The sequence below is a fragment of the Siphateles boraxobius genome, unplaced genomic scaffold (genome assembly GCF_051911475.1).
Source record: "Siphateles boraxobius isolate OS27281-9 unplaced genomic scaffold, OSU_SipBor_1 33, whole genome shotgun sequence".
Classification (NCBI taxonomy): Eukaryota; Metazoa; Chordata; class Actinopteri; order Cypriniformes; family Leuciscidae; genus Siphateles; species Siphateles boraxobius.
The window spans coordinates 1,095,588-1,113,296 of record NW_027508953.1 but is presented as its reverse complement, the minus strand read 5'-3'; the positions used below and the strand labels follow the sequence as shown (position 1 = coordinate 1,113,296).

General features: G+C 42.4%; 2 protein-coding genes across 3 annotated transcripts in view; one reads left to right on the top strand and one right to left on the bottom strand.

Annotated features, from left to right (window-relative positions):
• Positions 1 to 595: 595 nt before the first annotated feature.
• sp8a (sp8 transcription factor a) lies at positions 596 to 4,018 on the top strand. The gene is made up of 2 exons (XM_077194850.1): positions 596 to 667; positions 1,292 to 4,018. Exons 1-2 carry the CDS (start codon positions 647 to 649, stop codon positions 2,498 to 2,500), a joined length of 1,230 nt encoding a protein of 409 aa, XP_077050965.1. The 5' UTR covers positions 596 to 646; the 3' UTR covers positions 2,501 to 4,018.
• Positions 4,019 to 6,442: 2,424 nt separating this feature from the next.
• Positions 6,443 to 17,709, bottom strand: part of itgb8 (integrin, beta 8) — a 33,065-nt gene continuing 21,798 nt past the window's right edge. For both annotated transcript variants that reach the window (XM_077194848.1, XM_077194849.1), the window contains exons 14-15: positions 14,726 to 14,886; positions 6,443 to 8,685 (exon numbers count right to left, since the gene is read on the bottom strand). In XM_077194848.1, the coding sequence (XP_077050963.1) occupies positions 8,560 to 8,685; positions 14,726 to 14,886 (287 nt within the window). In that variant the 3' untranslated portion in view covers positions 6,443 to 8,559. The remainder of the gene's footprint in view (positions 8,686 to 14,725; positions 14,887 to 17,709) is intronic.

Sequence of the window (17,709 nt, the reverse complement as noted above, 5' to 3'; positions counted from 1 at the left end):
TGTAGATCATTTCAAACGGTGTTTCCCATAAGCAGGAGTGAGTGAGATCATTAGCAAGCAGTGCAGGAATGCCCGTGGATCGAGCGCGCGTGAATCTCTGCAGTGAATGAGATGAAAGAGGATTGAGCTCGTGCATGAAGTTCATCTCTTCTTGTGTGTGAAGCTGCTGCTCCAGCACGTGCAACTCCCACTTCAACCCCGCCACGCCCTCATGAAAACACACATCTTAAAGAGGCAAAAATTAATCCTGCACTGTTTAATATCCATTTCATATTAGTGTTGAATTTTGCGCATCGAAATAAAATATGAAGAAACACCCACATGCATCTCATTAGCATAAAATATTAGTTAGCCTATCCTTACATGGGTAGGTATCCCCAACAATTAGCCTAAAAAAGGTCCACGAAAGGTTCAACCGCCCGCCCTTCCCACTTGTAAACAATTCCCAGCGCAACACGTCACAGAGAGCTCCGCCGATGACATCATCACCGAACGCAGCATTCCCAAGAGTTTCCGCTGATCTGATTGGTCGAGCGTGATCTAGTGGCTCTTCAAAGCTCGAGCTGAACGCATTTGTGCAGCGGTGGGCGGTAAAAGTCTCCAAAACAGCCGAGAGACTTATAAATGTGAAGACCTTTCACAGGTGATGGCAACTTCACTTCTTGGGGTGAGTGTGGCTACATCTCTTTTGTCCTTCACTTTTTAGAGTGTCTGGGATTTTCAACTGAAATGAGATTAATCTAATATTATATCAAGTTTATTTGATGCACGGTTACAATCTTGTGCGTAATCTTGCGTAATGAAAGTTACATTCGGATTGCACTATAGCATATCCTAAAGTTCTTAAACTGTTATATGAAACAATTTCCGGATTTAACAGTTCTTGATGTTTCGTCATATGCTCTTCAGATTGGTGTTTTTGTTTCTGGGTCCTCTGGTGGTTTGAATGAACTCAAACTGAATTAATAAAAAGTTCTCCTTTAATTTAATGAAAAGAATAGCAGATTCTGAAAAGTTTAATGCAAGAATATTGTGCTTCTTTTAAACTATTGCAGCTCTTTGCTTTCGAAGAGCAATACTTAAACTATCGCAAAAAAAGGTTATATTTTGATTGCATTATTATTATTATCGTACTCTGAAAAGTTGATTGCATCTATATGTGTAAAATAGGCATGCATTGCAACTCTGTTTTTAGACAAATTTCAGAGTTATGCTGTAAATTGACCATATTGTGCAATGTGGCAAGGTTCTTGATTTGTCTCATAAACCATGTGTTTTTTAATGGTCACAGGAGGAACCGAGGGTTGGATCCACTCCACTGGCAATGTTAGCAGCAACCTGTAACAAAATCGGGAGCTCGAGTCCCTCCTCGGACAGCGGCTCGTTTGGAAAAGGAGGTTTTCACCCGTGGAAGCGCGCGGCGCCCAGCAGCTGTTCTCTCTCCCCGTTCGGCGCGCAACGGAACGAGACATTCAGCGCCAACAGCTCGTTCTCCCTAACGGGCTCTAACACATCCACCAATCCGTTTGGAAACGATTATCCCGTGTTTCAGACTTCAGTCGCGAACAGTTCCCCGGACCCGAGCGCGCAGTCGGTGTTCATCTCGAAAGTGGACACTCTGCAGGGGATTTACCCGAGGATGAGCGTCGCGCACCCGTATGAGACTTGGTTCAAATCCGCGCATGGTGGCATCTCCGCCGGGGACGTGGGCACCGGTAGCGGATCCTCCTGGTGGGATATGGGCACCGGCTGGATTGATGTTCAAAGCGCGAACGGCGCCGCGCTCCAGACCTCTTTACATTCGCCCCTGAGCGGGTACAACTCAGACTATTCCTCCATTACTCATTCCGCATTCAGTACCAGTCCATCTCCGCATCTTCTTACTGGTGGGCAGCACCTGATGGACGGATTCAAACCGGTTTTATCCGCCACCTACCCAGAAACCAGTCCCTGTGCCACAAGCGCAGTTTTATCCGGGTCCCCAGTGTTACCGCTTGCCGGGTCACCACGCTCGTCCAACAGGCGCTACTCGGGCAGAGCCACCTGCGACTGTCCGAACTGCCACGAGGCGGAGAGGTTAGGGCCCGCGGGGGCCAGTCTGCGCAGGAAGGGCCTCCACAGTTGCCACATCCCCGGCTGCGGGAAAGTATACGGAAAGACTTCTCACCTCAAAGCGCATTTGCGCTGGCACACCGGCGAGAGGCCGTTCGTCTGTAACTGGCTGTTCTGTGGGAAGCGCTTCACCAGGTCCGACGAGCTCCAGCGGCATTTACGCACACACACCGGGGAAAAGAGATTCGCCTGTCCGGTGTGCAACAAGCGCTTCATGCGCAGCGACCATCTCAGTAAACACGTGAAAACGCACAGCGCCTGCGAGCCCGGGTCAGCCGGGGTTAAAAAGGGCAGCGATACCGACAGCGAACAGAGTGTACCGGGCAGCCCAGCCTGCCAGTCCCCGGAAATCATCCACACCACAGAACCCGTACAGAACGGCCTCTGAAAACAACCACACACACGCGTTCTTAAAGATAAAGGTTCCAATCAGAGCCAAAACATGTTTTTAAATACATTAGAAATAGGTATTTATTTGGTGATTAAAAAAACCCAAAACACTGACCTGAAGATATGATATCCAAAGAACCATATCGTTCTTTAAAAAAAAAGGTTCCAAAATGTTCTTCTTAAAAGAGCCAATTTTAAACTCTACAAAGCATCTTTTTCCACTGTAAAGGTTCCACGGATGTTAAAGGTTCTTCATCCTCCTGAGACCCAGAAAAAGTGTTTTGAATTAAGTATTTTTTCATGTCATTACATTGTTTAGAGCATTGTTTAAATTGTTTTTTAAATTCCTATTTAATGCTATGTCCTCTGTAGTGGCAAGAAATGATATATAGGCAAAAACAATGGGATTTTTTTCATTCACCAATCAATTTTATTAGGATTTTTTTAACCAAACTTTGTATAAAGATGATTCTAACCTAAGTTATGAAAAATAAAACGGAATGATTTTATACACCATTTTGCTTTATGCAATAAGAGGGTAAAATGGCCATAACTGCATAGTCCCATTCCCATGAGATGTCGATATATGACAAACAATTGCTAAATTTGATCACTAAATTAATGTCAGTCGTTTTTAAAGACCAAGGAGAAGTTGTTGTAATGGTGAAACCTTCAACCATTTGATATCTCTGTAAAGCCCAGAGAAATGCCAGGGAAATTCACTACAGGACAAAAGTCTATTCCTGGTTCCCAGGAGGACATGGCACCACCAGAACCTTCATTTTATTAGAGTAAACTCAAGAAACCTGCAGAAGTGGTTCTTATTGCGTTTTTTGGTGAACTATAATGTCTTCAGAGATCCAGGTCTTCAGACAGCCTTTATGTTGAAGAGTGTCACACGTGAACGCGCAATGGACTAAATCCTGCAAAAGGCCAGTGGGTTTTATCGATCTATATTAACTTTGTTTTAAATCAGCAGAAGGTCTCTCTCAGGTGTTCTTTATGGATACAGTGATGAAAATAACCTCGTAATACACTGCTGAACTTTCATATTTGCGCTGCATTTGCCATATACAGATTCTCCATGTCTATTGAGGCACTTTATTAGCTAATCAAGAAAATCAAGGGTTTTATTTCTCAACAGCCGCAGTCTTATTACTCTGTATTTGCCAGTTTAATTTTGTGCTCCTTGATTTTGAAATGCAAGCATAATTCGGAGATTTCTGTTCATTAGTCTTATTTTACTCGTGCAGTTGATATCTATGACAGTGAATTTGAACTCTTCTCAATGCAAAGTGAAATTGTACATATGATTGTCTTGAAACTCTATTTATCATCGAGTTTGATTTGTGCTTTGAAGTCTATCAGAGTCGCACTTTGAATCTATATTTATAATTTCAGGATCGAATCAACTCGATCGGTTCGTTTCTCTTTTGTTGTATTATTATTTAATTGAGCATGTGTTTGTATCTACTGACCGTTTACTTTGAGGTAATAAAGTCACATTTGACTTGCATATGGACTGTTTCTGAGGGAAGTGGGTCGATAATAACACATATCTATAGTAATAGCCACTGTCATTTGGCTAACAAAAACAAACCCCACGTCGTTATATGTAAGCGTTTTGACATGCGCACATATCAACGCCTGTTTGAGCTAAAGCTGACGTCACTTGCTGTATAATCTTATAATTTAATAATGCAAAATAAACAGAAATGAACTAAGAGTAGCCTGTGTAAAATACAATCACGTCTCATCAGTTTGTTTTGATTAGACCCTCATAATGACTGATGTGCGTTAGGTTTTTAAGAACAAATAAACTTAGGCGAAAAAATCATACTTTGCACGTGACGTCACACGTGCTGGCTGACGGGCAAGAACGTCGTTCTCTAGCAACGAAACCCAGTAAACTAATCAAGGATCTTGCCAGGACGTCGCCAGTTTTAATATACAAAAGTTGGTGTTTTGAGGTGTAAACGAAAGTGAAAGTAGAAACGGACTGAGCTTTCAGCATCTGTCCCTGAATTAACGCCGCGGTCTCTCAGAGACGTATGGATATAACGGTATAGCGACGACTATCTTAATTTGCTGGCTTAATATTTCTCTTGTGGACCTACATTAATAAATTAAAAATTAGAGTAAAATTTTTTTGAAGAATATTTCTTTTTAAACAATTTTTTGAAGCTGCTTTTGATTTTCACAGATGGCAGAGTTGTGCTGTTCGTGAACTAAAGACTGTTATTAGGGCCTATATCATTTTAGTGATATTATTCATAATTAGTAATTGTATTGTTTTTAGTGTTATTAGTGTCATTAAACGTTTTGTTAATGTGCTATGGAAACAAAATAGCCTCACTATATAATTGATTGTAGTATTGGACATTTTGTCAGCCGTGGTAGTCACGTGACTGCAAAGTATGAATTCATTTTTTATGACGCACTATTATTTCTTTTTTAATTATCATGATCCTAAATTATTTAAAATGAGTTTGTCGGAAACTGTTTATTTGGAAGTGACTATCTCAGATATTCTCTCTACACTCATAACATCATAAAATCACACACGTAAATAATGGCAAACGTCAAAGTTCGACTTTAAATCGCTGGCTTCCGATGCGGTGACGTGAGTATGTGGCGCCGCTCAGTGTTTACTTGAGGAACTGCAACTCAAACACGAAGGGCAGGCGCTCTATGGCAAGCCGTTTTGCTTTTATTTAATCCCGGAAATGAATTATTTATTTCACTAGTTAAAATTAGATTTCTGCTTGTAACATTTCCACTATGTGAATTCTTGATATCAACAATTACGTCATCACTCGCAGAAATACGAATTCTTGTCATGAAGAATCAAATTTGAACTAAAAATGATATTGTATTTTAACTAGTTTAATGTCACCTGTCCACATTAATACTTTTTACGCATCTTTTTCTCTCCGTTTTGGCCTTCCGTCCACCATAGGCTGCTATTCAAACTCAGTTGTTCCTATCAAGAATTGATTTGTTACTAGTTGAAATTCCAATTTTTTCAAATTCTTTCTAGTAAAAATCATAATTGTTGGTCACTAGTCCAAATTTCTGTTCTCGACATTAACAATTGAATTGTTAGTAACAACCTTCATTTTTTATCTCAATAATTTGATTGCTGAGTGTTAATTTCTGAAATTAGCCTATTAATGTTATTGTTACTAGTAATGAAGCCATCTTAGATATCTGAAATTATATTGATATCAGAATACATTTTCAGGAATTTATATTTACACTTGTAACCATGTAATTATTGATATATAAAAAAATGATTTTTACTATAAGAATTGTATTTGGGATTTCAACTAGTAAGAAATCAATTCTTGATATTAAACACTGAATTAGAATATAGAAGTGACATTTAACTAGTGAAAATACAATTACAATTACAATCAAGAATTACAGCTTTTACTAGTTGAAATTGAATTCTTGATATGAAGAGTTCTTATTTCTGCGAGTGTTGACGTTATTGCTGATATCAAGAATTCACATTTTTACTTGTATAAAAATCAAATTTCTGATATCAAGAATTAGAATTTTAACCGGCGAAAATTGAATTGTTGGTATCAAGAATGGCTCTCCTGTGAATGAATAAAAGTTAAAACGGCTTGCCATACCAGCTCACCTCCGTTACCAGAACACATGAAAAATGTTAGGAACAATATTATGAGACTTTATTCATCTTATCCCGCCAACTGACTTTATTCCAGCACAACAGAGAAAAACAGCAACAGGATTTAAAACCTAAAAAAACCCTCAATATTATTTAGGTTACAATAACATGCCAACTAAACTGAATACATTTAATTTGATCTGATGTACCGTTATAACTATCCTGTCTTTATAATATTAATAATTTACACTTTATCAAAATGTTATAAATGTACAATATTAATACGCTTTAATTATGACACAATTTCACTGAAGAACTTTGTTATGATTTTTATTGATATTCTTTTTTTATGAAACCAACTACAAAGCATAAACAGAGGGGCTGGTGTGAGGTTTGATTTACCAAAGAAACACAATCAGTCAGAAAAGTGCAGTTTCACACTTACACACTGTATTGCTGTACCAGGATCTGCTCACACTATATACAAAACAATCCAACAAAGCATTTATTTCTAACAAAAAAAAAAAAAAAAAGAGCGACAACTACAAATAAATATCTGCTTAATTTTCCCAATGTAAACACTGTTAAAACTGAATTTATTAGAGCCACAGGAATGCTATGGTGATGGAATTGCATTATTGGTCCGTTGGTCAAGCGTTCAGTCAGGACGAAACGGAGCCTCAGTAGTACACGACAAACAGACACTATAAATACCCACCAGCAGGTAAATAATACACTCAATACAGTAAACTAGTGTAGGAAGACATGCCTTAAACTCCAGTCGTACCAGGGAATCACGCAGCATAATTTGAGCTGGGAATAGTGCAGAAAAATCATTTACTGTTCTGAAGTCTGTGCTTAAATATTAACATGCACAATAAACCTGAAAGTCATGTTCACAATCTACAAAAAAAAGAAGAAAAATCCCACAGCTACTCACAAAATTGTTAGGAATGGTTATGCGTAAGATGAACACTAGGTGGCAGTCTAATCCCAGTCAGCAGGACAGGGCTTTCCTAACCACTGGCTGTGTCCCAAATCACATACTTCCCTACTGTATAGTAGGCAAAAAACACAAGTATGTCTGAATTCACAGTACTCATAAGAGAGTAGGTAAAAAGTCTCTGGATAACCTTCTTGTTCCAGTGGGATTCTGAAGTGTGTGTATGATGGACACTTACTGTCCCATTAGGGCTACAGGAGAGGATTTATAAATGACAGTGAAGCGACGCAACTGAGATCACGTGATAATGACAACACGGCAAATGTATTACATCCAGTTTACATTCATACAACACACACTCATACTATATAGAACATATTTTTTAGCGGTTGTGAAGTACTTATTCAAAATAGGGAACTACTCTTACTATGTAACTATGTGATTTCAGATTTTTACTCTCTGGAGTAGGCACTTTTTAAGTAGGCTAATTACTTCCCAACCGCTAAAAAATATGTTTTTAGTGTGTGTTAAGTGTACTGCGCTTTGACATTTTTCAGACCTGTGACAATCTTGCACACTTACATCCTGTCACGTGCACAAGTGTGTGTGGGTATTTGAACAGGCCCCTACTCTTGTTTTTCGCCTACAATATAGAATGAGATTTCAGATGCAGCAACTATGTTTAGAATTGAATACTGGCATACTGCTTAAAGCATACTGTGAGAATCGCATTTTTAACATGCAAAAACTATGCAAAAGAACATTCAATCAGTATGCAACATTAGGGTCACATGACCTCAAAACTTTGCTTGCATTTGACTACAAAGCATATAATGCATGCCATTTCAGAAATAAATAATGTTGCATTTTTAGTTTAAAAAGTATTTTTGTAGTCCAATAATTATTAATCCAAATGATGCATCAAGAAAGAGATGTCATCATACTGGAAATGTCGAGCACGTTGCATTGTGGGACAGTGTACTCCTTGTAATCACAAATGCATCAAGTCTTCTGTGTATTTTCTGCATGCATACTGCAGAAATAGAAGAAGCTGTATGATAGTATGCTAATTCTGAACACAGCCAGAGTCTGTAGTGTATTGACAAAAACATCGCACACACACTCTCAGATCCATTTACAGAGACAAACATACAAACAAATAAACAGAGGTGATCTTAAACAGACCGGAGAACTCCACAGATAACTGGCCGAGCCTATTGAGGTGAACGCGTCTAAACCACATCAGGCATTTTTACGTACCATCTCCTTTTCTTTACATCTTTATCCTGTGTGGCTTCAGGACGAGAGAAAGCTAATGCCATTCAACTTAATAAATTAGAAACGGAATGAAAACGTGAAAAAACACCCTCGGAAAACCCACACACGGGATATTGCTCCAGTGAAGTAAGTGCTTAAAGAGAAAGATTGCGTTTTCCTTTAGGTAGTGCTTGGTTTGCTGCGTGACCTTTGACCCCGGTCACTGCCAGACGTGGCCCAGAGGCATCTTGGGAAGGTGCGAGTGCATCTCCACCGGGTGGTTCGGCAGGCGGTCCCTCCTGTAGGTTATCGTCTTCTCATTGGTCGAGGGCACGAATGATGGATCCTGCATGAAAACATGAAACAACACCAAGATCACTTTGATATTGTTAGTCATGCAGCACACACTAGCATTCAAAAGTTTTTTTGAAAGAAATGAATACCTTTATTCAGCAAGGATGCATTAAATTGGTCAAAAGTTACAGTAAAAATGTTACAAATGATTATTTTTCAAATAAACGATTTCTTTCTATTCATCAAAGAATCCTCAAACACAAAAATGTATCACGGTCACGGATTACACAAAAATATGAAGCAACTGTTTTCAACACTGATAATAATCATAAATGTTTCTTGAGCAGCAAATCATCATATTAGACTGATTTCTGAAGGATCATGTGACACTGAAGACTGGAGTAATGATGCTGAAAATTCTGCTTTGATCACAGGAATAAATTACATTTTACAATAAAAAAGCGATTTTAAATTGTAATAATATTTCACAGGTTTTACTGTATTTTTGATCAAGTAAATGCAACCTTGGTGAGCAAAAGAGACTTTTTGTCAAAAACATTTAAAATACAAATGAGAAAATCATAACAAAAACAAACGTCCCGGGTTACGTATGTAACCCTAGTTCCCCGAAGGGACGGACGCTGCGTGAAATCGCAGTGGGAACGCCCTCAGCGTGACGCGTCTGAAGCATGAATGAAATCAGTCAATGGAGAGAATGAGCGTACGGCGAGTGACGTCATCGACCAGGAAGCTATAAATATCCCCTGAGTACACAACACGCCAGCTTAAAAGTTACTGAAGCAGCGACCCAAGGGGATGCCGAGAGTATGGCAGGACACGCAGCGTCCGTCCCTTCGGGGAACTAGGGTTACATACGTAACCCGGGACGTTCCCCTTCAGGGACTACCGCTGCGTGAAATCGCAGTGGGAACGCAATACCCACATCCCCATACGACCAAATCCCCGTCGTGTGTCATTAGGAGACACAAACCGACGAGAGAACCTGAGCCCCGGGAGTGGAGCTAAGATCGAGGGAATAAAATCTAACGAAAGTGTGCGGTGAGGACCAGCCTGCCGCATCACAAACGTCCTGAAGAGAAGCTCCTGAAAGAAGAGCTGTAGAAGCAGCCACACTCCGGGTGGAATGAGCCCTTACAGCCAAAGTGAAGGCTGATGGGCCGAACCATAAGCAAGTGGGATGGCCTCGACCACCCACTTGCTCATCCTTTTTCTAGATGCAGGACATCCTTTCTTAGGTGACCCAAACAGACGAACATTTGTTCCGATCTCCTCCACAGGGCAGCTCTGTGGACGTAAGCATCAAAACCCAAACTGGGCACAGCAAATTAATTTTCTCCTGGTCTGACGTCAGAAAAGGCGGAGGACAGAAAACCTGCAGAACTATAGGTCTAACTGAAACAGTTGGAACCTTAGGAACATAACCTGGTCTCGGAAAGAGAAAGGCCTTAACCAACCAGGAGCAAATTCCAGGCACGAGGGAGCCACCGAAAGTGCTTGAATATCTCCAATTCTTTTTAGAGATGAGAAAGCGAGAAGAAGGATAGTCTTTAGAGTAAGAAACTTTTCCGAAACTTCCTCGATGGGCTCGAAAGGAGCAAGGGAGAGACCTTCTAAGATGACGGCCAGATCCCAAGCTGGTACCCTTGTGCGAACTGCAGGCCTCAGCCTCAAGGTGACACGAAGGAAGCGAGACATAAGCGGGTGTTTCCCGAGGGAACCTCCACTTGAAGGGTTGTGGTAAGCAGCTAAGGCCGCCACATACACCTTCAGTGTGGGGTGGGATAACCCTGTGGAGAGACGGTCCTGCAGGAAATCCAGGACTGTACCAACCGGGCAGTTAACTGGGTCCTGCTGGCGCTCTCCTCACCAAGAGGTGAAAAGTTTCCACCTCGCGGCATATAACTTCCTCGTGGAGGGAGCTCTGGATCGGAGGATGGTCTCAACGACCTCAGCCGAGAGACCAGAATCTATGAGCTGGGCCCCCTCAGAGGCCAAGCCCACAGCCTCCATAGCTCTAGACGGGGGTGAAAGATCGACCCACTCGCCTGAGAGAGCAGATCTCTCCTGATCGGTATCTCTAGGGGAGAGCCGTTGAGGAGAGACACTAGGTCCGCAAACCATACCCGGGCCGACCAGAACGGGGCTATTAGCAGGAGACTGAGCCCGTCCCGGCGAACCCTCTCCAGAACTCCTGGGAGCAGAGCGATCGGGGGAAAAGCGTACAAGCGTGACCTCGGCCACGGATGTACCATCGCATCCAACCCCAGCGGGGCTGGATGGCTGAGAGAGAACCACAGCGGGCAGTGTGATGTTTCTCGAGAAGCAAATAGGTCTACCTCGGCAAGACCGAAATGTTTCCATAGGAGTTCCACCACCTCGGGGTGAAGACTCCATTCCCCGGGCCTCGGCCCCTGTCTTAACAGGATGTCTGCCCCCTGATTTAAATACCCCGGGAGATAAAAGCTCTCAGAGAAAGAATTTTCCCCTGGGACCATAGAAGGATCTGACGTGTCAGTTTGTAAAGCGGGCGAGAACGCAAACCCCCCTGATGGTTGATATAAGAAACCACCGATGTGTTGTCTGTCTGGACAAGAACATGGTGGCCCCTTAGGTCTGGGAGGAAGTGTTTCAGAGCCTGAAACACCGCCAATATCTCTAGGCAGTTTAAGTGCCACAGACGATGATGGTCCTCCCACAGACCCTGAGCCCACCCGTGAGAGAGGCATCTGTCATTAGCATAACGCGACGACAAGGAGCTCCTAACACAGGGCCTTGGGACAGAAACCAAGGATCTTTCCACATGATCAGGGCGTGATGACACCGTCGCAAACTCACGATCATGCGAAGCGGATTTCCCCTCGGGGAGAATCCCTTGGTCCTGAGCCACCACTGTAACAGTCTCATGTGCAAGAGGCCAAGAGGTATCATGTTGGACGCAGCTGCCATGAGACCTAGCAGTCTCTGGAACTGTTTTACAGTGGATGACTGGCCTAGCTTGACCTGATCTACTGCAGCGAGAATCAAAGCAATACGAGCAGGTGACAATCGTGCCTGCATCGTCGTTGAATCCCACACTACACCTAGAAAAGTGGTTCTCTGTAATGGAAAAAGAACACTCTTTTTGGCGTTGAGCCTCAGCCCCAGTCACTTGATATGAGCAAGAACGACATCTCGGTGCCGAACCGCCTGTTGTTCCGATTGAGCTAGAATCAAGCAATCGTCTATATAGTACAGAAAGCGGATGCCCTATAACCTCAGCGGGGCTATAGCAGCATCCGTACACTTCGTGAATGTTCGGGGTGACAGTGCTAGGCCGAACGGAAGAACCCGATATTGGTACGCTTCGCCCCCGAAAGCGAACCTCAGGAACTTCCTGTGTTGAGGGAGGATAGATACATGGAAGTAAACGTCCTTTAGATCTATCATGACAAACCAGTCCTCGGATCTGATTTGAACATCCCCAGTGACAGACACAGCGCCCTGTAACGTACTGGCAGGGAACAGCTGGTCTGGGCACTCCACAACCCTCCTCGGAGGGGGCGAGCGTCCCTCGGGAAATCGCTCGCCGAGTCTCTCTACGCCCTGTGAAGGCAGGGTTAGTAGAGCAGACCACTGAGGGCATCGGAAAAGACAGGGCACCGTGTTCTTGTGCAGTGAACTCAGGTCTTTCACGATAGGGACCACCCTCAGAACCCTGACGTTCAGCACGTCAGGATTTTTTTTTTTTTTCGATGAAGTAGTATCCTAACTCCCTGCTGGGTGGGGGACCCATTCCGCCAGGAACTCTACTAAGGGAACCAGCCTCTCGAGGCTGGCCTCCGGATGAACATCCCGAGTGACAGACACAGCGCCCTGTAACATACTGGCAGGAAACAGCTGGTCTGAGCACTCCACAACCCTCCTTGGAGGGGGCGAACGTCCCTCGGGAAATCGCTCGCCGAGTCTCTCTACGCCCTGTATAGGCAGGGTTAGTAGAACAGACCCCTGAGGGCATCGAGAAAGACAGGGCACCGTCAGGACTTTTTCGACGCGGCCTTTCTGGCGACAATGACTGTCCTCAGATCAGTCCTGCCCCGAGAAGGCCGCGCCGGAGAGCACCCCGCCTCGTCCCTCCAGTTTCTCTGCAGGGGGGCACGAGACGTGACACTCCGCTTCTGCTGTGCTCTTTTTGAAGACGAACTCGACGAAAGACTTTGCTCTGGTTGAACATTCTGCGTGACAGACACAGTGCCCTGTAACGGCGCACCGGCAGGGAACGACTGGTCTGAACACACTAGAACCCTCCTTAGAGGCGGCGAGCGTCCCTCGGGAAAGCACTCGCCAGACCCTTCTACGCCCTGTTTCGGCAGGGTTAGTAGGACGGGCCCCTGAGGGCGCCGGGAGAGACAGGGCACCCTTAAGGGAGGTGAACGCAAGTCTCTCTCGGCGGGGACCCCCCTAAGATTTCCTTTGAGCAGGTTGGCCTGAAAAGCCTGCATAAAAGTCATCGTATGCAAACATGCAGCCGCCTGCCGAACCACCGAGTAAGCCTTCCCCACCAGCACAGAGGTATATATATTTATTTATTTATTTATTTTTTGGTGGAAGAGCCGGTGCTTTAAGTGAAGACGATGAAGCAGGAGAGAGATAGCTCGCAAGCGTCTCCACGCCTACAGTATCGTCACATAACCAGCAGATTTAGCACCAACAATGTTACCATAAGCATTGGACTGATTTGTGTAAATTCTGCTTGAAACCGGTCTAACCCAGGTCTTTGAAAACTCAGCATGAAGATCTGGGAAGAACGGTAAGCACCGGCTAGAAGGTTGAGGTCGTGCAGACAGAAATCTATCATCTAGATTGCTTTTAATTCTAGAAACCTGTCTATCAGCTGGCCACTCGATACTGTTATTTTATTATTATTTTTTTAGCTTTTCAACAGCCCGAGATAATACATCCATCAAACCTTCTTCATTTGCAGTATAATGTGATAAACTAGTTTTCTCTGATAATAAACTTTCGACATCCAGCTCCTCAGAACTGGAAAATCTCAATTCAACATCATCATGTGCCTCCACCCGGGCAGAAGTAACCGCCGCAGCGCGTGCTTCCAGAGCCGGGTGAGAGGCACTAGATCTCGTCGGAGATAGCTGAGATAGGGCGGAGCCCGTCTCAACGTCGCCAGCGAGATCCATCTGCGAGCCCCAAGACAAGCGCCGCCGCTCTGCCTCAACAGAAGCGGGACCCGAGCCTCGGGGAGCTCGCAGCAAATCACTCTCCTCGAAGAGCGATCGCCGCGAGCGCAGAGTTCTCAAGGGAAAACGCTCCCAATGCTGACAATCGACTCCCTCGAGAGCCGACTGGGCATTGCTGCACTCCCAAACAAGCCACACTTAGCTCGTGTGAATCCCCACCCGTGATGTGCCGAGTACAGGGGGGAACACACTTCTTATACTGCTCGCTCATATCGGTTTTTTTATATAAAATATATATAGTGAAAACTCCTGACAAAACAGACAAACACAATCGACAGATTCAGACACACACAGAGCTGCTGAAGTAACTAAAAGCTGGCGTGTTGTGTACTCAGGGGATATTTATAGCTTCCTGGTCGATGACGTCACTCGCCGTACGCTCATTCTCTCCATTGACTGATTTCATTCATGCTTCAGACGCGTCACGCTGAGGGCGTTCCCACTGCGATTTCACGCAGCGGTAGTCCCTGAAGGGGAACTAAAATTGAATGAAAGCTGAAATTATAACATTTTAAAGCTAATACAAAATAATAATAAATACTGTAAAAATATCGAAATGTTGGGTTTTCATGTTTTATATAGGGACTTTCCATATACATAATGTTTTTTATACTGTACAAACTGTATATTCTCTCCTCACATTAACCCAACCCCCAAACCCAACCATCACACAAAACTTTCTGCATTTTTACACTTTCAAAAAACATCACTTAGTGTGATTTATATGCGGTTTTCCTCATGTGGACCAAAAAATGTCCCGGCCAGGACAAGGATTTTGAATATTGCCATCCTTGTTGGGTAATGTAGGGTTAACTAGGACGGACACACACACACTACCTTGTGGCCATCATCGAACGGCTGTTCCGGGTTGGACTGGCACCAGTGGTCTCTGGCTCTCAGAAGCTGTCGGACTGCGGCCATCATGCCGATTCCCAGCGTGACGGTCAGTAGGAACGCGCTGAGGAAAGTCTTAAAGTACCGTCGACTCCAAACACACACTGTTAGACGAGAGACACGGATCTATAAATGACAGAAATGCCTACAGTCTTCATGAACTGATATTGCTCACGTGTCGTGTTTTCTGGAGTCGTCAGTCAATAGTTAAGACACACAGTAGGGGTATAGACTAGAGGTTTTCAAACTTTTGAGTCACACATCCTTTAAACCTTTTAAAAATCGGCCATTTTGGCAAATCTGAGAAATGTTTGAGATTGACATCTGGAGTATTTTTCTTAGAAGACATATTATTTGAGAAGCATAAGACTAAAGGCCAATACGATAGCTAGCGTCCAACAACAGAGGAAATATAAATATAAACGCTGTTTATTCTAAGTGTGCTGCAGTTTTGTCGTCTGGTGCTTTAAATGATAGATCTCTTTATATGATGGATTCCGATTGGCTGTCAATGTTTTTTTTTTATCGTTAGTCAGCTGGAAAAAGTCGTTCTCAAAATGATATCGTTCCTTATCCGTTAGTTGTGGTGAGGAGTTACCTATTCACATACAGTGCTTAGCAAAAGTGAACACACCCATGCTAAAGTTCACTAAAAAGAAGAATAAAAAAAATCATATTTTGGAAATTGATCTGAATGCCTTAATTTAAAAAAATGAGGAAAAATCCAACCTTTAAGGACACCAATTTTCTTTGTGAATGAATAATGTATCGTAAATAAATAAATGTTCTTCCTTAAAATACAGGTTGCGTAAGTCAGGACACCCCTATGTTAAATTATCATAGAGACAGCAGATTTTTATTTTTAAAGGCCAGTTATTTCATGGATCCGGGATCCAAAAAATTTGATAACAATAGCTTTACAGCATGTTAGTGGGCAGCAGTAGCATAAATGATTTGTAATTTAAAAAAATCTGAAAAAAATAAATAGATGATGTGTCTTTCCCCATAATAAAAACTACAGATTTTTTAGAAATCATCAGGTAACGCTTCCTGTTCAAAACTGTACTCTGTGTGATCGGTGCTTCGGCTCTTTGTATTAAACTATGCATAAATACATGATACTGTTTTGGACAGTAATTGTTTATGCAATTTACTAAAGTATATCTGATTTATAAACTTTTTTTTAAACGTTAGGCGCTTTTTTTTGTAGAGTCATAATGATTGTGCCCTCATGTGGCCTCAGGAGACAAGCCAAAAGCTTTAACCTAACTGAAATTATGCCTTTAAAAAAAATTAAATTAGTAATATTTAAGTATAAAGTTTAAATTGAGCTATTCAGCCACTTTGACAGCACTAAATAGGACGCTTAATTTCATTAGTAGTGTCTAGGCAAACCAATAGAGTGTGTTTTTTCGCTCCAGCGGGTTGTTTTGGTCTCCTGACAGTGCAAATTCTCTCTTATAAAGTCACTCACTCCAATGGCGTTTGGGACACACCCCCTCACTGTTTCTTGGAAACAGCTTGAGCCATTGTGTGTGTGTGTGTGTGTGGACCTGCATTCAGCTCTGCTTCCAGATCTCCATGGAAACCTGCAAAAATGTCAATATGCTACTTTATCTCCTTTGTGTTTGGGCCGGACTGGATCCGAGCCAAACCTACTGGATTCCTCAACTACGACCACGCGGAGAAGCGGAAGATGGGATCTATATATCGGCTGTGTAAAACCCTGCAGCTCCAGCTGGTTCAGTGATCAGTGCGAGGCCTGAGGGAGCTTCTTTTCCAGCTGTTGTTGATGTTGTAACGGCACACAACAGAAACATCTGGCTGATGTTTAGGTTATGAATGAATTACTGGCTTCTTTTGTCCTAAACAAACCCTTTCCCCGAATCTCTTTATCCGCTTGACACAATTTCATCACTGCAATTAATATTTTTTAAAGTAATCATGGATTTGAAATGCATCTGTTTAAAGATTCAGTCGTTTTTCCAATGAGATCAGAAGTGTTTCTCCTGAAAGAAAGACCTCAGTGATCTCACACTCGCCCTTATCTAGAGTTTCAGAAGAGATCTCAAACCGTTCTCTGATTTGCCGAGTTCCCAAGGTCTGTAACCAAAAGAGATCTCGATATGAGCTCAAACATTTCAAATGATCGAATGATCTGAGGAGCTGCTCTCCTCTGACTCGTATTCATGAACATATTGTTATTTCGACGAAGGAATTTAAGGAGGAATAAAGTTTAGACTTCAAAGAAAAGGAACTCTCTTTAAATCTCCTGAGAGATGAATGAGAAACGAGCAATAAAATGTCCTTTTGGAGAATAAAACAGCACAGAGGATGTGGAACGGAATGGAATGGAATAAAATAAATACATAATTTACAATTCACTGCAATTAAAAATCACGATAATGTATTATTATACTACAGTAATAAGAATTACAAAAAAAACTCAAAACTAAAACTCCTGGACCCAATATTTAATATATCAAACTTTTTTTAAAATTATTATTACATTTCCAAATTGAATATTAATATTTAAAATGTCATTATATTAAAATGTAAAAAAATGTAAAAATGATACTCACCTCCACCTAATTATTTTATCCAAAAATAGGAATATAAATGTGTGTGTTTGTGTGTGTGTGTGTGTGTGTGTGTGTGTGTGTGTGTGTGTGTGTGTGTGTGTGTGTGTGAGAGTGTGGGTCTATATATATGAATCGAAAGAGAATCAGCAATGGTAAGTACAAAAAAAACCTCATACTAAAACATTTGTACACATTACAGCAATGAGAATTTGTAGGGAAATGTGCTGAAAATGTGTCTCAAATGGTGCTAAAATAGGCTTCATATTCTGTAAGCAAAATACAATTTCTCATTTTTCAGGACTGTCAAACAGAGATGGAGAAGGGAAAGGCAGAGGAGGAGGAAGA